This window comes from Ursus maritimus, unplaced genomic scaffold (genome assembly GCF_017311325.1).
Source record: "Ursus maritimus isolate PB19 unplaced genomic scaffold, ASM1731132v1 scaffold_7, whole genome shotgun sequence".
Classification (NCBI taxonomy): Eukaryota; Metazoa; Chordata; class Mammalia; order Carnivora; family Ursidae; genus Ursus; species Ursus maritimus.
The window spans coordinates 78,724,224-78,745,735 of NW_024426885.1; the positions used below are offsets into that span (position 1 = coordinate 78,724,224).

The 21,512-nt window shown below is 40.7% G+C and overlaps 1 protein-coding gene and 1 long non-coding RNA gene across 4 annotated transcripts in view; one reads left to right on the forward strand and one right to left on the reverse strand.

Moving 5' to 3' along the window:
• The window catches only part of LOC103661916, a 69,222-nt gene extending 55,931 nt beyond the window's left edge, over nucleotides 1–13,291 (reverse strand). For all 3 annotated transcript variants that reach the window (XR_568329.2, XR_568328.2, XR_005833287.1), the window contains exons 1-3: nucleotides 12,703–13,291; nucleotides 9,645–9,910; nucleotides 6,537–6,866 (exon numbers count right to left, since the gene is read on the reverse strand). This is a non-coding gene — a long non-coding RNA (uncharacterized LOC103661916). The remainder of the gene's footprint in view (nucleotides 1–6,536; nucleotides 6,867–9,644; nucleotides 9,911–12,702) is intronic.
• Nucleotides 13,292–13,727: 436 nt separating this feature from the next.
• The window catches only part of MINPP1 (multiple inositol-polyphosphate phosphatase 1), a 43,274-nt gene continuing 35,489 nt past the window's right edge, over nucleotides 13,728–21,512 (forward strand). Inside the window, exons 1-2 of the mRNA XM_040624684.1 lie at nucleotides 13,728–14,425; nucleotides 17,315–17,512. Of these exons, the coding sequence (XP_040480618.1) occupies nucleotides 13,789–14,425; nucleotides 17,315–17,512 (835 nt within the window). The 5' untranslated portion in view covers nucleotides 13,728–13,788. The remainder of the gene's footprint in view (nucleotides 14,426–17,314; nucleotides 17,513–21,512) is intronic.

The window sequence follows — 21,512 nt, forward strand, 5'->3', positions numbered from 1 at the left end:
TAAAAATTCAGCATAGTGTTTTCAGCTCTTGACATGGGCTAGTGTGGGCACATATTAATCTCCTGCCCGGCGCCCTTCCTATCCGACACCACCAGCCCGGGCTAACTAGCACCTTATCGCTGCACATTTTCCTCACCTCCCTCTAGGCAGTGACATGAGATGTTTAGTTTAATCCTAAGTACTTCAGTTACTGCAAAAACAGATACCTTATCAATGGGATTTGACCCGAGGGCAGAAACTCCACCGTAGTCATCAGTCCAAACGTTATGAGCCTTTTCTCTTTTTTTAAAAAAACTTATACCAGCCATCCCTCATCTACATTCCAAATCATCAAATATTTTTATCTTTAAAACGTTTGAATTTCTTTAAAAAGTGTTTAATTGTATTCATATGTAAAACAGAATAATAAAAATAATAATAAAAGTGGCCCAGTAGTAAGCACCGCTGCTTCGTACTTCAAAGAACATCCGCTAGATTTCCTATTGTTTGCAAAACAAATCTACAAAATATACATTAAATATTCCAGTTAGGAACAACAACAATTAGGCAAAACTTCAACAAATCATACTTGTGCCTAATGTACCATGTAGCAACATTCATTATGAAGTAGTTTTAATACAGAGAACATTATTTTTTCCAGATATTATAAGAAAACAGATCTTTCTCTTGGGAACATCTAAGCCATGTGAATATTTGACTTTCAAATGCCCAACATAGAAATGGCCACTTGCTTCTTGCTTTCCTAAGCCCCCATGTGGATGAGAGCCTAGCTATCCTGAACTAAACTTTCCTGAATCCACGGACCTGCCCACCCCAACTTCTCTTTGTATCTTCTTTCTTTTCTCTCAGACTTTCATTCTCTTACTGGTAGCAACTGCCTTTAAGGTATCACAAGTAACAGAAATAGCTTAGCTCCTGTCTATTCTCCTTCGGCACATGCCCAGTCACACCACTACTACAGGAACTTAAAGAAATTAACCTTATAGAGCCTGTCTCCTCATCTATAAAAGGAGGTAACGGTACCTACCTGGAGAGGTGGTAAGGATTTTTGAAATGAAGTACGCAAAGCTTTTAGCACAATGCTTTGTTGGCAAATGCACTGTAAGTGGTAGTGTTATCTACATTACTCTCTTCAGCAAGGAGAGCAATCCTTCACAAACCCATAATCTTAAGTGAGTGATACAAAAATAGTGGTTGTGATAAAACTGTTTCTCATTGTTACTTTTGTAACAATGACTCTGGAAGTAAAATTTGTCATTGCATTAATTGTGTTGCTGCTTTAACAAATTATGACAAACTCAGTGACTTAAATAACCCAAGTTTATTATCATAAGGCCTGGAGAAGGGAAGTTTAACATGGGTCTGCAAGACAGCTTTCCTTGTGGAGGTTCCGTAGGGAGAACCCAGTTCCTTGCCTGTTCCGGCCCGGCTCCTAGAGGCCACCCACATTCCTCGGGGAGTGGCCCCACATCACTCTGACCTCTGTGCCTCTCATCACCTCACCTCCTCTCCCATGGCTGCAGCCCACATCCCCTCTCTTCACTCCCACCCTCTTACTTTCCGTAGAGGGACCTTGATTACTTGCTTACACCAGATCGTTCAGAATACCCTCCCCATTCAAGATCCTTAGCTTAATCGCATCTGCAAAGTCCCTTTTTATCATGTAAGGTCACGGAATCACAGGTCTCAGGGATTTGGATGTGGACAACACTGGGGCCATTATTTAGTCCACCAGAGTCATTTAAAATGATCAGGCCATTTAACCTTCTGGAAACTGCCCTGAAATTTCACCAGAATCTAGAGAAAACTTTCTATCTTCTCATTTTTCACTAATAAAATCTGCTTTTCTTTAGGTGTAACCAGATGATAAAAATAATGCCATTTCTGATTCAATATGTTTTCCTAATTTGGTTAATTATCAATGTCTTGATAGGATAGTGTACTACAAGGTCATGGCAAATGTGTATTCTGTGTACACATTCTGTGTACACATTGTGAGACGCAAACAACCATATCCTCTGGGTCAATTATTTCATAGTCCTGAACGATGTACTCACCAACTTGCAAGACAAACTACTTCTTTTTATTGTGATAAAATACATATAACATAAAGTTTGCCATTTTAACCACTGTTAACTATACAATCTAGTGGTGTTAATTATATTCACAATGTTGTACAACTATCAACACCATTTCCAAAACTCCCTCATCACCCCAAACAGAAATCCTGTACCCACCGAGCAATAACTCCCATTCCCTCCACCTCCTCCCAGCCCCGGCAAACCTCGAATCTATTTTCTGTCTCTATGAATTTGCCTATTCTAGATATTTCATTTAAGTGATACATTACAACTTGTCCTTTTCTGTCTGGTTTATTTTACTTACCATAGTATTTTTCAAGGTTCAACCATGCCGTAGCATGTATAAATACTTCATTCTTTTTTTTTTTTTTTTTACAGATTTATTATTTATTTGAGAGGGAGAAAGCACTCATGTGAGTGGGCGGAGGAGCAGAGGGAGAGGGAGAGAAAGAATCTCAAGTAGACTCCACACTGAGGGGGATGCTTGACGCCGGGCTCGATCTCATGACCCTGAGATCATGACCTGCGCCTCAGTCAAGAGCTGGACACTTAACCAACTGAGCCACCCAGGCACCCCAGTACTTCATTCTTTTTATTGCTGAATAATATTCCATTGTACGTGTCATACCACATTTTGTTTACCCACTGATCTGTTGATGACGCTTGGGTTGTTCCCACCTTCTAGCTGTTATGACTAATGCTGCTATGAATATTGCTGTGCGAGTGTCAGTTTGAGCCCATGTTTTGGTTATACACTAGACGTGGAATTGCTGGATGATTAAGTATTCTATGTGTAACTTTTTAAGCAACTGCCAGACTGTTTTCCACAGTAGCTTTTCCATTTTACATTCCCACAAGCAATGTACTAGAGCTCTACTTTCTCCACATTTTCACCACTGCTAGTTATTTTCTTTTTAATTTTAACCATCCTAGTAGGCATGATGTGATATTTCCTGTATCTTTGATGTAAATCTTTTCATGTGCTCACTGACCATCTGCATATCCTCTGGGGGGAAATGTCGATTCAAGTCCTTTGCCCATTTAAAAAATTAGGTTTGTGTTCTCTATATGTTTTGGATATTTGTCCCTTACCAGGCATATGATTTGCTAATATTTTCTCTCATTTCATGGGTTGCCTTTTTACTCACTTGAAGTCCGACTTATTGTGTATTTTGTCACTTATACTTTTCATGTCATATTTCAGAAAATATTGCCAAACCTAAGTTTATGAAGACTTTTTCCTAATTTTTCCCCAGAGTTTTACAGTGTTGTTGTTGTTTTTTTAAAAGACTTTATTTATTTATTTGACAGAGAGAGAGACAGCCAGAGAGAGAGGGAACACAAGCAGGGGGAGTGGGAGAGGAAGAAGCAGACTCCCAGCGTAGGAGCCTGATGTGGGGCTCGATCCCAGAACGCCGGGATCACGCCCTGAGCCGAAGGCAGACGCTTAACCGCTGTGCCACCCAGGTGCCCCTATGGTGTTTTTTTCTTTTTTTTTTTTTTTTTAAGTTTTATAGCTTTTAAATTTAGGTCTTTGATCCATTTTGAGTTAATATTTGAATATGGTATAAAGTAAGGGCCCAACTTCATACTTTTGAATGTGGATATCCCATACCACTTGTTAAAAAACTGTCCTTTCCTCACTGAATGGTCTTGGCAACTTTGATGGAAATCAATGGAACATAGATGTGAAGGTTATGTCTGAGTTCTCCATTCTCTCAAGTCCACTGGTTTGTAGGCCCTCCTTATGTCAGTACTGCGCTGTCTGGAGTACTGCAGCTTTGTAGTAAGTTTTAATGTCAGGAAATGTGAGTCTTACCACTTTGTTCTTTTTCACATTGTTTTGGTTACTCTGGGTCGCTTGAAATTCCATATGAATTTTAAGATGGGCTTTTCCATTTTTGAAAAAGCACTGTTGGGACTTTGATAGTGATTACACTGAATGTGCCTATCATTCTGAGTAATATTGTCATCTTAACAATATTAAGTCTTCCAACCCACGAGCACAGGATGCCTTTCCATTTATTTAGGTTTTCTCTAATTCTTTCAGCAATATTTTGTAGTTTTCAGTGTGAGAGTGTTGTACCTCATTGGTTAAATGTATTCTTAAGTATTTTATTCTTTTGGATGCTATTGCAAATGGGATTGTCTTAATTTCCTTTTCAGATTTTTCACTGCTAGTGCATAAAAATTCAACTGATTTTTGTGATTTTTGTATCCTGCAACTTTGCTAAATTCATTAATTAGATCTAAAAGGAGTGTGTGTGTTGGGGGGTATGTACACATATTTGCATGTATTCTTTATATAATCTACGATATAGAGTTCTTCCATTCCAATTTGGCTGTACTTTATTTCTTTTTTCTCTTGTCTAATTGCTCTGGAACTGCCAATATTATGCTAAGGAGAGTGGCAAAAACAGGTATCCTTGTCTTGTTACTGGTATTAGGGGAAAAGCTTTCTCTCCTTCCCCACTGAGTATGATGCTAGCTGTGGGTTTTTTATATATAGCCTTTATCATACTGAGAAGGTTCCCTTCTACCCCTAGTTTATTGAGTATGAAGGGATGTTGGATGTCGTCAAGTGCTTTTCCCACATCAGTTGAAAGGACCGTGTGTTTCTCCCCTACCTTCATGCTATCCATGTGCTGTACTACACTGACTGACTTTGCATACTAAACCACTATTACGTTTCTGGGATAAATCCCCCTTGGTCGTGGTGTATAATCCTTTCTGTATGCTGCTGAATACTATTTGCTAGCATCTGGTAAGGATTTTTGTGTCTACATTCAGTAAGGATATTGGTCTGTAGTTTCTTGTAGTGTCTTCTCAGGCTTTGGTATCAGGTAATGTTGGCCTCATAGAATAAGTTGAAAAGACTTCTTCTATTTATTTAATAAAAGGCTTTTCTTTGTTAGGAGATTTTTTTTTAAATGAATATGTTGTTATTTTCTTCATAAATAGAAACCACATCACTTTATCTGTTACAGTGAATAAGGAGAGGCAATAATTCAAGAGAGCTGCAGAAAGCTTTCTTATGCACATAATAATAGAAACCATGCCTTTGGTGAGCTTTTCCTTTTGATCTCTGTTCCCCCACCCACATCAGTATGTTGCTTCCGGAACGGGACTCTGCCTTCGAATCTTATACTAGTTGGGAAGCTAGTCCAGCACCTTGCCTTAATAACAGAACAGAAAGTTGTTGGGAGATTTTTGATTGTTGATCCAGTCTTCTTACTTGTTATGGATCTATTCAGATTTTCTTTTTCTTCTTGAGTCAGTTTTGGTAGTTTGAGTGTTTCTAGGGATTCGTCCATTCCCTCCAGGATATCCAATTTGTTTGGTATACAACTGTTCATAGTATTCTCTTATGCTATTTATTCTGTAATCAGTAGTAACATCCTTCTTTAGCTTCTGATTTTAGTAGTTTAAGTATTCTCTTTTTTCTTAATCTAACTAAAGGTTTGTCAATTTGTTGATCTTTCCAAAGAACCAGTTTTAGGTTTCATTGACTCTATTGTTTTTGTATTCTCTGTTTCATTTATTTCTGCTCTAATCCTTACTAGCTTTATTTTTTTCTTCCTCTTTACGGCTTCAAACTCAATTTAATATATTCAGGAATGAGTTTTTTCCTCAAATACCTAAAATGTAAAAATAAATAAGCATGTCTGTGTCTTCAGACAAAGACTAGCCTACTTGTTAGATTTACTGTTTCAATCCACATGAACAGCTCTCATACAATGAACAGAATCTTACTATGTCTTCATGAAGATGTTCAGGAGGTCATGAGGGAGAGCTACCCCAGACTGAATGTTAAGGCCATCCTCTAGTTTTCAAGACTGTGTCAGCCTGAGAGACAACAATACCACAAGCCTCTCTGGCACCTGCAGGAAAAACTGAAATCAAGTCTCTCATTTTCAGATTATGGCGTCATCAGAACTTGGTCTGTTTTTGTAGAAAACAAGCATGACAAGAATCCTATGATAGCCTGTGAACAATGATTTCGCCCCTTGAGAAAAAAGCATGGATCTAAGTGACACACTTACTATAATGTGATTTCACAACACTCCCCACAGATGCGCTCCGAAGTCCCTAAGACTAGCTTTCTAAGGGTGTACTTGGAAGAGTTGCCTTCTCTCTGATTTTCATTTGCATCTCTTGTCTCGCTTTCACACTTCACCTTGTCTGACCGAGATCACCATCACCGGATACCTCATCCTGCCCACCTATCTCCTACTCCTCCCTGGGCTTTCCATGCCTCATAAACCATGATCATTCTGAGTGAGACACCCAAGGTCAGGTCTAAGGAGATGGGATCAGGTGACTTCAGCAAAATCAAGAAAGGCATTGACAGGTTTAGCAGAAGGAGTTAAGGGGTTAATAATTACTTACACCAATTAGGAGACTTTCTACGGAAAATAATGAAACACTAGTTCAAACAGTAAAGACGGTTATTACCTTAGATGACAGGAAGCCCATGGGCGGTATACTTCAGGTTTAATTCAACAGCTCAACGGCATCATGAAGGACTCAGGTTTTTTCCACATTCGGCCATGTCATCTCACTGTGTTGGCTTTGTTTCCAAGCTGGCTCCTCACTGGTTGCAAGACGGCTGCAGCAGGTCTAGTCGTCACAGTTGGACATGCTAACGTCCAGGGCAGTTGCCTTTTCCTTATGTGTACCATTCTCTTGCATTTTAAGTTTGAAGATTTTTTAAAGATGATAGTTACAGTTATTGGCATCTCTGTGCTTTCAACCCCTTTCATCTTTCCAAACCATGAGTTGCATCTGTTAAAAACAAAATGTTAAGATAAAATAAAATTTTAAAAATAAACTTCATGGAATAGATGCTGAGCGAGCTGGGGATTCTAAAGAGTTGGATAGAGGGAGAGGTGCATAGACTAGTAGAAGGTGAGAATCTCGTGGGGCTTGAATCCTGCAGGAATAGAAGTTTAGAACCAGGAGCAAAAGTTCTGAGCCAGGACTTCTTGGCATCTCCATTTTTTGTTTGTTTGTGTGTTTGTACCTTCTTAATTCTAAAAGATTTGTACTCTGTAACTTGCCCTGGCTAAATTCTCTTAATCTTATGTTCTAAACTGTCTCATTTAATCAATAACAAGTACTCCACTATCTTTGAAATATCCATTTTAGGCATTTCATTCACTGAATGCCATCTCCTTCCTTCCAGAATATTTAACTATGCCAACTGTAATATTTCTTTGAGTCATTAGGATCTCTGATCCACCCATCCTATAAAGTGTTGACTATTTATCACCCCATCACTTGTCTTTTTTATTTTTATTTTTTTATTTGTCCTTTTTTAGAACAAAAAAAAATTTACTCAGAAACTGCTCTCCTGTCTCAGTGACAAGAATTGAGTTACATGCTCTTTCCTAAACCAAAACTGGCAAGAAAAATATAGTTACCAGGATTGGTTTAAACCAATCAGGACTTTTTCTTTAAGTGGGGACAGAGTGACCTTCCTGAGAGGTGAATATGTACATACTGATTCAAGAAAAAAGAGAGAATAAATGTTGAGTGGTTAACTAATATAACTACTGTAGTATTATGTGCAATATTTATCCTTTTAGCCCCATCTACAAATGACACTTTTTAAGGTCACTGTTCATTTGTCAGGAATAGGTATCAGGAAGAGAAACACAAAGATAGCTCTCTTTCTACTAATCATAATCTAGAACTGGTTCTACTTAGTACCTGTTAGATGAGATGACTTTGCAAGGCATCTAACCTCTCTTTGTTTTGATTTCCACATCCACAACATGATATAAATACTGTTCTTAATAGGTCATGGGATAACCGGGAAGGTAACATAATTACGTTGCATACATACAATGCAATATTATTTCCACATTTTATCTTCCCACACTGCTTATCTCATTTATTCATTCATACATACACCCTTTTAAGAAATAATTGCTGACAGTCTACCTGATGTAAGGAATGGATATTTGAGCATCAAAAAAGTTTTCACCGTCACTCTTGCATCTAAGGTATTAACTCAGAATGATTTAGCAGCAACTGTTTCATCTGTTGGAGTACAGAATCAGACAGGGTAGTAAAGGATACAAGACAGGGTAGGTGGGGTGATGAAGGGTGTTGTTTATGGAACCATAATGGTTGCTTCGATTGCAGTGTGAACTGTCCTGTTTACTAAAGTTGCTGCAACCAAGTGTGTGAGTCCACAGATGCCAACACTGCTTTTCTAGCTTAAGTAATGCTGGATTTTAATACTTACCGATAGACAATGTAGGCAAAGGAACTCAACCCAAGAAAGACAAATTGATGTTACAAGAAAATAGTGAACAGGGATGCCTGGGTGGCTCAGTTGGTTAAGCTCTGCCTTCAGCCCAGGTCATGACTGCAGGACCCTGAGCCCCATGTCAGGCCTCCTGCTCAGTGGGGAGCCTGCTTTTCCCTCTCCCTCTGCCCCACCCCGCCTCATGCTCACTCACTCTCTCTGACAAATAAACAAAATAAATATCTAAAAAAATAAATGAATAAATAAAAAATAAAATATGTGTGTGAGGGGCGCCTGGGTGGCTCAGTTTATTAAGCGTCCAACTCTTGGTTTCGACTCAGGTCATGATTTCAGGGTCCTGGGATGGAGCCCCATATCAGGCTCCATGCTCAGTGGGGAGCCTCCTTCTTGCTCTCCCTCTGCCTGCAGCTCCCCCTGCTTGTGCTTGCTCTCTCTCTTTGTGAAAGGAAGGAAGGAAGGAAGGAAGGAAGGAAGGAAGGAAGGAAGGAAGGAAGGAAGGAAGGAAGGAAGAGAGAGAAAGAAAGAAAGAAAGAAAGAAAGAAAGAAAGAAAGAAAGAAAGAAAAGGAAAGAAAAAGAAAAGAAAGAAAACAGTGAACAAAAACTGAAAGATTGGCTCATGCAGGGGCTAGTGAGACAACATGAAATTGACATTTATGTACTAAGTAAAAAACATTCTTCCTGATAAAGAGCTAATGAATAACTTTTCTCTGAAAGTTCTCTGTTTGGGGGAGTAAGGAAATACTGATGGTTTTGAAGTCTGCTAACCAATTGTCCTAGAGGTCTAATTGCTCAAAGAGATTTTCCAATTTTGGAAAACTAACATTTCAGAAAAAAATAAGATGTTTAAACAATTGCTATTGTCTGTGCTTGTTCTTGAAAAATACAGGTAGGAAGAGAAATTTTTTTCCCAAGATTTAGAACATGTTACTCATCTTTGTGATGGGGAAACAAGATATTTCAGAGGGGACTTCTGGAGGAAATTATGCCTCTGAACAACAGTACTGGCATAAACAGGAAAATCATTACAGAACACGACTAGAAAGTGAACAGCTACAGTTTTCTCCTATTAAATGGAAGGAGCAAAGCACAGAAAGAATCCTGGCAATTTAAACATTGTATCCGGTTTCTAAAATAGTTCAGTGGATTTAGAACCAACATTTGATGGGAGGGAAGAATTCCCAACATCAAAGTCCCAGGATGTGTCAAGACACTAGAAGAGAACCTTTGTCACTGCAAAATAACTCCCTTAGCAAGGCATAATAGAGAATGGAAAAAAGCAAGTCACCTCCACCATTGGGCACGGTTCAGTGAAGTTCTACTCATCAACTGAAACACAACGTTCAACAATTCAGCTTGGCTTTTACATGCTGGGGAACGATGTAGTGGTTAGCTACCAGTGATGGTGATATTGTTCCTTTCAAACAAAGGTATCTTATCCGTGGAGTCTGGTGATCTATGCAACCTCCACATTCAAGCAAGGTTGGAGGGACTGCTGTTGAAGCATGGATCACTCCAGCCGTGCATGGAACCTTCTTCTGTTGGCTCTTTCTACTGCAATAAAAAATAAGCATTTAATCAATAACCAGGAAAGGAAAGATGAAATAGCAGGGCAGTAAGATATTAGAGTTAAAACTTTCTTGGAATAGGCACAAAATTAGTTGCTTAATGTAGTTGTAAGATAACAAATATCTATGACAAACTGGCCATTGCCTGTTTACTTGGCTAAAGGAAAAGGGATAACAAGAAACATTTTAATTATATTCAATAAGAGTTACAAATTGAGGGGTGCCTGAGTGGCTCAGTCGGTTAAGCGGCTGCCTTCAGCTCAGGTCATGATCCCAGGGTCCTGGGATCGAGTCCTGCAACAGGCTGCCTGCTCAGCGGGGCGCCTGCTTCTCCCTCTCCCTCTGTCTCCCAGCTTGCGCGCTCTCTCTGTCAAATAAATAAATAAAATCTTTTTAAAAAAGTTACAATTTGATTTGGGGCCAGAAACTATATAAAGTCTTTATGTAAACTGCCTCATTTAATCCTATCAATAACAGCATAACATAGGTATTACACCCAATTTATAGAAGAAAACAAATTGAGTCAACAGTTTACCTTGCTCAAGATCTCATGGATATTAAGTGATGAAGCTAGAATTTGAGAACCAGAAAGTCTAACTTCAGAAACCATGTTTTTAATCAATATTATCTATGCTTACATAGATAGCTACCCTATCCCCCAAAGCATTTAGCCTTTTCCTTTCCTTATTGTTTCTTTACCAATAAGCCTCTTCTTTAGTAACCTTTAAAAAAATATTATAGATGTCTGTAACTTAAAATACTGTATTTGACACCATGCAATCTTAAGAGTGGAACAACTATTTTAGAAGTCCTTTGAATAAATAATCTGGGAAAAATACAGTATTCTTTAATATAGTGGATTCATTAGAAAAGTTCTACTTAAGACAAATTAGAATAATACAGAACAATAGAATTCAATTGTTTTCTTTTCCACTCTGAGGTACACAACGGATAATGTTTTCTGGATAAAATTGCAGAACCACTAGCAGTTCAAGTCTTCCACTCTCTGTTGGATCCCCAGAGCTGGCAAACCAACTTTTTACTTGTTTCCCATTCCTCTCAGTTGCAAATCCTTTCCCACTTCTCTCAGTTCTAAATCCAATCCATTTCTACATTCCAAAGACCTAAATCCTATTCTTCCATCTCTTCAGATAATCTTGCCTCCTATATCACTGAGGAACCCGAGGCCGTCAGGCTTAAAATCCATTAATTCCCTCCTGCTAGACCAACAAATGTTATCTACATGTACATCCATCCTTCCAATCTTCTCTCAGAAAAATAAGGTCTTCTCTTGTTCTGGTCCAAATCAAATTCTCTGTGCTCTTGGTTCCATGTGCTCCTCTCTTCAAGGAATCTGAACCACTAATTTTCCATTCTATCTCTCGTGTTGTGGTAGATTGTCAAATACATTGCTATCATGCTTACAACCTCACATGAAGGAAAGCGATCCACCTGTGGTCTTTACCAAGAGGCAACCATGTTTTATACTATGCAGACTCCTGGGTACTAGTTGATAGGACAAGGTGGGCAACTATCTCAAAGGGCAGCCAACTTACAGACGGGCCAGAGAATGAAGACGTGGCCTGACGTGAAAAGATGAGCAGGGCCTGTTGCCTACTCAAAACTTTTCAAAGGTACTCACTGCTTTAAGAATGACAAACCATTTTAAGGAAGATGAGTGGATTTTTATTATTAGGAAGGTTATGAAATGATCTTTAATGCATGTCAGTCATGCTTGTGAAAGTCAGTCATTTTAATGTTCAGTGTAAGTTTATACAGTGTAGTTGCTAGAGAGCTATGCACCTTAGCACAGGAGTAACATATATTACTGAACATTATTGATAAAAATACTATTCATAGCAGCCTATTATATGAATTTCAAATGTCATCTGTGATTCTCACAATAATTCCACAATGCGGGTTCTAATATTCTTTCTTTTCAAAAAAGGAAACTAAGGCCCAGAGAACTTGAGTTGCTTCGTAAGGTCACTCAGTTAATGACTGGTGGAGCTTGGCGTCTGGATCCAAGGCTTATATACTCGTCATCCTCTTTATACTATCTCTGGCTTTTTCCTAGTGAAAAACGTGAAAGCATTGCTTAACTTTATCATTTGTCATCTTGGCCATAACGACAAAATGATTGGAGCTGGTTTAATAAATATATAAAACAGCGTAACATTAACAGATGAGGAATGAGAGGAAGGAAAAAAAATCAAGCTAAGGGCAAATTTAGTGTATAGGAATGTGTGCCATTGATTTTATGAGTAGGTAGACAGGGTCTCTAAAGATTACTTCATTAGGAAGGATGGTTGCCTTTGGGAAGAGTTGGTGGTACCTCCTGAGGATACAAAAGATCAGGCATGAGAGGTGATCATTATTAGGCACATATATTAAGCAAAATATAATGACATGCAACTGGCACAAATGCTTGCTGAATGCACTTAAAAGTATCATCAGGCATTTCAGCCGATAAAACGTAAGGTTAGGAAGTCCGCAAAGAAAAGGTAGATGTCCACCAAATATTAATTTGAGCAAAGTTCTGTGAAAATATCACTGACCATGAATACTCATTCCACAAAACAGCATATCGAAAAAGGAACATCTGACAACGGAAAGATGGCTTTCGGCTACAGAATGTCTTAAAATTTGCAGCGTCCAAGTGGAATCTATTCTTGATTTTACACCATTTTGTTCAGTGGTTAACATTTAGAGGTACACCTCTCTGAACCAGAGATGCCTGAACAAGGAGAAAAGTAGTTAAGATAGAGATGGGCTTACCAAGAGCAATTTAGTAGTGTCTTTGAAGGAAAAGCTCCATTACAAAAACATGATCCAAATTTCCTTGAATTTGGATCACCATATGACTTCTTTAATCTTTATTCTTTTCGCAACAAAGTGGTGTTCAAGTGGAAAAACCAAGGTATTGTTCAGATTTATGATTTTTTTTCTTGGCTCAAACAAAGATTCTGAGCAATAACCTATGAAGACACGTAGCTGATTTGAGTATGTAATTACACAGGAGCGGAGTTTCAGCTTGGAGTGGTGGTAAATAGAGAGCATGTTTGCTCCACACAGCAGATTAGCTCATACTTAATAATGCAGTCAATCTGCCGGCCTAAGACTCCACACGCCAAGGGATTAGGGTTGTGCTGTCCCTACTCTGCAAGTCTCTGATGCCAACAAGCACAATCCTTCCGGGGTGCCGCGTCGCGGAGCTCAGCTCCGCTAGCCCAGGTCCAGACACTACCAAAGGCTCGGGAATTGGATTTCCTGGAGAACAGAGCCTTTCTCCGGTTCTGGTCGGCCTGGCTGTATGCTAGAAAACAGGCTTGGACTTCGGCCGGCTTGCTGGGGCACGGCCCGGAGATGTACTCTGTAAACAGCGTCAGGCGCACCGCAGGCGGGTGGTTCAGAGAGCACATTTTCTACACCGCAGGTGAACGGGGCGGGGCCGCCCTAGTCAGCCGGTATTACAACGTGTCCTGTGGGGGCCGCCTCCGAGACACAGGCTCAGTCCCGGCTCATTCCCGCCCCAGAGCATTCCAAAGAGCGGGGCAGTGGTTGAGTCAGTCCGGAGGCGCCTACCACGCGGAAGCTCGCCCACGCGGGAGACCCAGCCGACGCCAACTCCACCTCAGCCACAGGTCTCCGAAGCTCCCCAGCGTTTCGTGCCGGCGCCACCGGAGCCGCACGTGGGAGCCCCCAGGCTGCCCCAGCGCTCCGCACCCCAGCGCCCGCGCCGCACCGCGAATTCTGGCGGCCCGGACCCAGGCAGGAAGCGCCGTCGGGACCCGCCCCCTGCCCGCCGGAGCCGGAAGTCGCGACCCCGGCCGGTACGTCGCCCTCCGCGGGCCGCGCCGCACCATGCTCCGCGGCCCCGAGCGCCTCGTCAAGGTCTCCGTGGCGCCGGTCGCGGCCCTGGCTGTGGCGCTGCTCTCGTCGCTCTCGCGCTGCTCCCTCCTGGAGCCGGAGGATTCCGCGGTCTCGGCGCTCAGCCCTTACTTCGGCACCAAGACTCGCTACGAGGATGCCAACCCCGGGCTGCTGGCGGACCCCGAGGCGCCGCGGAGGGACCCCGAGCTGCTGGAGGACACCTGCACCCCAGTGCAGCTGGTGGCCCTCATCCGCCACGGCACCCGCTACCCTACGGCCAAGCAGATCCGAAAGCTGCGGCAGCTGCACGGCCTGCTGCAGGCCCGCAGGCCTGGCGACGGGCGCGCTGGCTCCGCCGGCGGCCGCGACCTGGGCGCCGCGCTGGCCGACTGGCCCCTGTGGTACGCGGACTGGATGGACGGGCAGCTGGTGGAGAAAGGGCGGCAGGACATGCGACAGCTGGCGCTGCGCCTGGCCTCCCTCTTCCCGGCTCTCTTCAGCCTCGAGAACTACGGCCGCCTGCAGCTAGTCACCAGCTCCAAACACCGCTGCGTGGACAGCGGCGCCGCCTTCCTGCAGGGGCTGTGGCAGCACTACCACCCCGGCCTGCCGCCGCCCGACGTCGCAGGTGACGGCCCGGTGTCCCCTCTTTCCCTCTGCCCCCAGGCCCCCGGGTGCCCATCCTGTGGCGCGTGTTCAGGGCTGGGCTGTCTGTCTCCCTTGTCCCCATGCAAATCCGTTTATCAGGGATGCAGTGGACACCTTCCAGGGGCTGGACGCGGTAGTGGACGTCGGCGGACCCGACAGGAGAGGAGACAGCCGGGCGAGTTTCTCGGTGTCCCGTTCCCAGACAGAACTGCCCCCTCTCCGAGCACCGGCCCTGCCTTTCCTCCCTCCTTGGCATCTAGTGCCAGGACTTCTCCTCCTCAGGCTTTGCTTCTGAAAAGTGGTTTTTTTTGCTTACCGACTTTTTTTTTTAATTACATATTGGTCCTGGACCCACATCCTGTTTTAGGAAGCAACTCTAAAACTTTCTTTACTGCTGTGCTCTTTTCCTTCTGTTTCGGTCTTATATATACTGTAGACTTACCCTCCCTGTAGCTATGGTTCATGGTCACACTCAGTACTTCATTACTTTTCCAAGATTAGAGAAATCATCTAGTGGGGCCCTTGTACTCCACAGGTGAAGGAACTGAGCCCAAGAATGTGCTTTGTTGATTGCCCTTGGTTAGTTTGAGGACCAGAGTCAGGCCTGAAATTCATGTCCCCCCTCAAAAAATGTTTAATAGTCACAGATACTAATAATAACAGACACCTCACTCCTGCTATATGGCTTTGTGCCAGGCATGCCTGACATTTATTTCTCTAAATCCTTACAAAAGCCCTCTGAGGTTGGTAGTATTTTCCCCCTACCTAACAGATGAGAAAATTGAGCCACGGAAGCACTAAACAGTCTGCCTCATTTGGTGTGGCTAGGTATGGACCCAGGAAATCCGATTTAGAGCTTGGTCTCTGAGCCTTTATAGTCTACAGCATCTGTTCGTCCTGTAATTTAGGAGTAAGGATGAAAACATACAACATGTTTGACAGAGAGATGAGCAAGTGTTAATATTTTGTTGGCCAGTTTTAAGATCAGAGATGAGGTGAGACATTGTTTAGTTTTAAACCCAAGTGAAAAATGAGAAGTAAACTGGTTTGTCCTTTTTCCAGTTGTATCTTCTCTTACTCAGTTCACCCATCTCCAAGAGATCGTTCTGTTGCTTGTGTGTCATGTTACTGCTATGTGGGTAGTTCTTTTGGCTGACTTCTTTACGCACTTGTTGAATTGTGCTTTTTAATGATTAATATAAGTGAAAATTCCCTGCAAATCTGTTAAATTAAGTGAACGTTCAAAGCAGAATATACTTCACTATGACACAGTATGTAGCATATACCAAAAAGGGGCTACTGGCCCTCCTGGGATGAGGTCTTAGAGATTGAGCCCTTTGCCTAGCTACTTCATTATACTCTGTAGACAGTTGTTTTGCCTGCTGTGTACACCTGGGCTTTCAAGGGACGCCACTGAATTAGATTTTGTATTCTTACAGCAACAGGACAATACCTTTGTTTTTGTTTAAAGAGCAGCAGTAATGAGTTAATAGCAAGGATGGAGAATCCAGATCCACTTGGGAAATTGTGCTTTGAGGTCACAGAGGAAGAGGACAAAGGTCACTTATTTTCTGAGTCAAGATGTTTTCCGAACTATAATCCAGTAGCAGTGACATTGGCCAGGATTATCCATTTCAGGAGACCCTGAAATGGACACACGCACACATCAAAATAAATACGTTTTTTCACACCCACATCCAAAGCAAAACGCTATGACTGATTTGATTTTCTCATTTTGTATACAGCAGTAATATTCTTGGTGTTCTTTTCATGGTAAATAATTGGATGTTTGAAATCAGTGTGTTTTGAATATGACTGAAGAAACTTAAAAGGCACTCCAGTAGTTGAGGCATGGTTGCAGATGTTTTTTAATACATATTTGCTGCCAAATTGGGGGAATAATGGAACTTAGTAATTCTAAATGGAAAGCATTGGGTAGCTTTAGTTTTAAAATAAACCGAAAGCAGGGGCGCCTGGGTGGCTCAGTCGATAAGCGTCTGCCTTCAGCTCAGGGTTTGATCAGTCCTGGGATCACTGGGATCAGTCCTGGGATCAGTCCTGCTCAGCGGGAAGCCTGTTCTTCCTCTCCCACTCCCCCTGCTTATGTTCCCTCTCTCGCTGGCTGTCTCTCTGTCAAATAAGTAAAATCTTAAATAAAATAAAAATAAAATAAAATAAAATAAAATAAAATAAAATAAACCGAAGGCAGAAGTACTAATCACCGTGGTATACAGAAGATCTGAAATGTTGATGTGTTCAGTGCTGTTGTTGGTAGATTTTGTCCAAAGCAGAGTCTTTTGTAAAGAAACGCATTGTTGGGGGAGTTAGTAGAGAACATAAAATACCCTATGTAGACTTTGGCTTAGAAGAGAAAAACAGATTTGATCTGCCGAATTAGTCTCTCAACATTGTCATTAGGAACTTTGTTAGTTTTCAGTTTGCTTTCTCAAGTTTTCTATGCCTGACAGAAACAGTGCTTACAGAACAACATTTGTGCACTCCTTAGGATTTTCATGTCTAATTATTTTTGTTTTCTTTCAGAAAATACTTATTTCAACCACCTTTTTTTCCCACTGTGTAATGCAGTAACATTTTATCTCTGATTCTCTGTTTCTTTAGTCTTTTCTAGCATATACTCTCATGAATTAGTCATTACAAATGGGAAATAGTTATGCCCTATCTTTCTTGATCCATGTGTGCTTATTTTACTCATTCCATAAATAACAGGTTTTAGTGTTCTTTTTCATACTTGGAACAAAATTTTCAATAGTCTGTATTTATGTTGATGGTGTATATATATCCATATGTGGTATATATTATACGTGTGTGTGTGTGTGTGTGTGTGTATATAATTTTTTTTGCCTTTCAGACATGGAGTGTGGACCTCCAAGGATTAATGATAAACTAATGAGGTTCTTTGATCATTGTGAGAAGTTTTTAACTGAAGTGGAAAAGAATGCTACAGCTCTTTATCATGTAGAAGCCTTCAAAACTGGACCAGAAATGCAGAACATTTTAAAAAAGGTTGCAGCTACTTTGCAAGTGCCAATCAACAATTTAAATGCAGGTAGTGTGCCCATTATCTTTCATTCGAACTCTGAAATAATGTAAATAGTTCTCAAACTGAAAATGAAAACATATGGAAGCATAAAGTAATTCCTCTTAAAGGCCCACAGTTGATTTTACATTAAGAAAATATGTTCTAAGTCAAGAAAATTGTGTGTCTGATGTTTACTGTTTTGAGATTCATATACATCTTTGAGCTTTATCTAAATGTACAAGATTCTTGCTATATTGTGGAATTCTTTTTTGAGAGCAGAAGTATATAACGCTTCAACTCTAAGCATTATTTATATAAGTTATATTTTTGGAATTATTTCTCTATAAAATGATAAAAGTGGAAAATTATGTAAAATTCTTTAGCTTTTGAAGCCGTTCAGAAGTGTGTATGTGTTAGTTTTGAGAAGGGGTATTAAAAAGTAAAAAAGCAAAGTAGTGTAGGTATTTTCTTTGAGGCTTTTAAGCCTGGAGATGCTAAAAAAAATATGAGCACTCCTGTCTGTCAAAAGGTATTGGGGTGGATGTGCTGTCTGTTGCAGTTGGTATGCAGCCTGGTACATGGAGGTGGGGGGGTAAGGGGGTGGTGAAAGGGGGCACTGTCAATAATTATGCAGGGAAAGCAGCTGGAAAGCCAGGGTGTGTGCTCGTCTACCAATAGGAAACAAAAAATACTGAGATTTTTCTCTGATTTCCAAGAATTTATAATTCATACAGCAAACGTTGACATACATACAAAGAATGTGGATTCCTTATACTGTGAATAAATTTCCAAAAGGGTAGAAGTAGGAGATGTTGGGAAAATAATAGACTAGGCTCATGGAGCCTGAATGCTTTATAAACATCAAAAAAGTGAAGATGTATTTAAAATTGAATTTTTTGGGGGGCACCTGGGTGGCTTAGTTGGTTAAGTCTCTGCCTTCAGCCCAGGTTACCATCCCAGAGTCCTGGGATCAAGCCCTGCGTCAGGCTCTGTGCTCAGCGGGGAGCGGGCTTCTCCTTCTCCCTCTGCTGCTCCCCCTGCTTGTACTCTCTCTCTCTGTCAAATAAATAAATAAAATCTTTTAAAAAATTTTTTTTAATTGAACTTTTTCTCTTTCCCCAAAGTGGCTAAACATTGTGGACACCTACAGAGGTTTAAAAATTATTTTAGTGGATAGCTCAGTTGGTAGGGCACGTGACTTTTGATCTCAAGGTTGTGAGTCCATGTTGGGTGTAGAGATAACTTAAAAATAAAATATTAAAAAAATTATTTTAGTGGGAAGTAATTTAAGCCTATAGGTAATAATAAAGGCTGATATAATGATTGAATGTTGATATACCCACAACTCAGTTTTATCAAATTTTAACATGCTGCAGTTAGTTGCTTTGAATGAATTGAGGTCCCTTGGTCCCTCTCCAGGATTTTATTCCTCCTCTTTTTTTCCCAGCGGGAGTCATTGTCATGAATTGAGCATTTTTTTTTAAAGATTTTATTTATTTATTTGTCAGAGAGAGAGTGCACGCACAAGGAGGGGGAGCAGTAGGCAGAGGGGAAAAAGCAGGCTCCTCACTGAGCAGGGAACCCTGTGCAGGACTTGATCCCAGGACCCTGGGATCATGACTTGAGCTGAAGGCAGATGCTTAACTGACTGAGCCACCGAGGTGCCCCTCAACTTTTAATTTTTTATTTAATGTGTGTAATTTTAGTCCTACATTTTAAACTTTATGTACAGAATTCCTTTATATTAACTATACCAGTATCTAGCCATTACTCGGTTAGTGGGTGGTTAGACTGTTGAAGATTTTTTAGAAAACGATTTTATTTGGGTTTTACTGATGAAGTAACTGAGAGCAACATCTTTTTGGAGGCAATATAAGCATACTGGTTAAAATCATGGGTTCTGGAATTGGACTGTTTGTATTTGAATCTTGACTCTGTTATACCGTTGGCTAACTCTGTGGTTTTTACAAGTTCATTAATATCTCTAGGCCATAGTTTCTTTCTCTTTAAAATGGGTATAGGAATTGTACCTTTCTTTGAGGATTATTGCAAGGATTCTATGAAATTAATTCATGCAAAGCATTAGCACAATGCTTGACAGAGTAACTGCTCAAAACCATTGTAGCTATTTAAATACATTTTTTTTTTAACATAGAGGGATGATGTATGTATTTTCTATAACTCATTTTTACTTAGCAGTAGATCTGTCTTACCTAGATCTGTCTCGTTCTTTTGAATTCTGTGTGATTTCATAGGAAATAGGAGTCAGGTTCTGGGTCAATGATCGTTAAAAACTTACTTAACCCATCAGATTTTACCGGTGGAGGGGACTGGAGCTAATACAGTGCAAATTTTTTCTTGTAGGAAATCATTTTCCTGCTGAGGTTTTTCTTAGTTTTTCACCCTTTTAAATGATGCTTCAGTGAACAGTTTTATAGTCCGGTTTTTGCCCTTGAGAATTAATGAAGTGAATAACTTTAGGTGGAATTGTTGGGTGAAGGACAATGAATATTTTACCCTTGACATACACTTCCAAATTGTTCTCTGTAAGTATAGAAATTTATATCAACAATATATGAGAATGCTCATTTTCCCCTGTCTTATCCAATAGTGGTTGTTAATTAGTCATTTTGATTTTTGCCAATTTGATTAATGAAAAATGGTATATAGCTTTAATTTGCAATTTCTTACTCATGAAGATGAGATAAGCTTGTCTTGTGTCTGCTAACTACTTGCATTCCTTCTGGAGTTTGCCTTTTGTCCATTTCTATTAGATTATTTTTATGTTTTTCTTATTCTTAGGGACCTTTTATATGTTATGGATATATTAATTATATATCCTTCAATTTTGCTGGAGAAAGGATAAATCCTTTACTTATTGTATGTTGCTAACATTTTCTCTTAATTTGTTGCTCACTTTTTAAGTCTGTTTATGGTGCCTTTGACTGTACCTTTTACGTCTTTTATATAGCCACGGCTGTCGGTTCATCATGGCAGTTCAGTGTTGTATTTTGCCTAGGAATCCTCTCTGACCCCAAGATTGTTATTCCTTTATTTTATTTTAGTTTTTTAATGTTTAAATCTCTGATCTAGCTGAAATATTTTTGAGGTTCCGAAAGACTGGCAAGGAAGTCAGCATGGTTTTAATAGATGGGTCAGTGCTGTAACTCATCATGAGAGTTCCCACCCATTTTGCAGGTGGGAAGGTGAGACCCGAGAGGCTGGAGCCACTTGCTCAGGATGATTAGTGGCAGAGTTAGGTCTCATAGCCTGTCATCCTCTTCACTGTTTCTTGGTGAAATTTTTCTGTCAGCTCCCTTCCAGTTATCGAGTAGACCATTAGGACTGACTTTCATAGTTTCAGAACTGGAACTTTGAGTGTGAATGAGTCAGGTTCTTTCATCAAACATCCATGGTACTTAGGTGTTAGGAAAGGATTATCAACTCTTTTGTTCATACAGGCAAAGTTTTTAAATGGCTTTTACATGTGTTCTCAGTTAAATGCTCTTTTTGTGCTATATACGGCCTTAAGGAAGTTCTTTGAACTCAAACCTGGTTCCTTGGGAATGAGGAAAGACTGAAGTTAAAAGAAAGCAAAGTATAGGGCAGCCCTGCGGTGGCTTCCGTTCTCTCCTCTGTAGCATTGAGCAGCAGACGTGTGCCTGTGATAAGACAGCACGGCCACCTGTCATAGCCAGGGACTTGGTGCCCTATCCTTCTCTTCAAAACACAGGGGTGTCTAAAGGTAATATAATCAATTCATTTGCAATGTAAAAATCCCAGGTAACTTAATCTGAAATCTGCTGCCTGACTGAGCAGCTAAGTCTGAAAAATGGATGGTGTTAGCACGCTCTCTCTCTCCAGTGTGTGATTTTTCCCTCTTTCTCTCCTTGACCTTTGGTTTCCCCTTCCTTCTGACCCCCGATTTACTCTGTCCCCCTCCACCTTCTGCAGTCTTCACTCCGTTTTTGTATCCTTCTGTCTGTACCCCTTTCTAACAGTTATGACGTGAAGCGTTTGTTGTGTT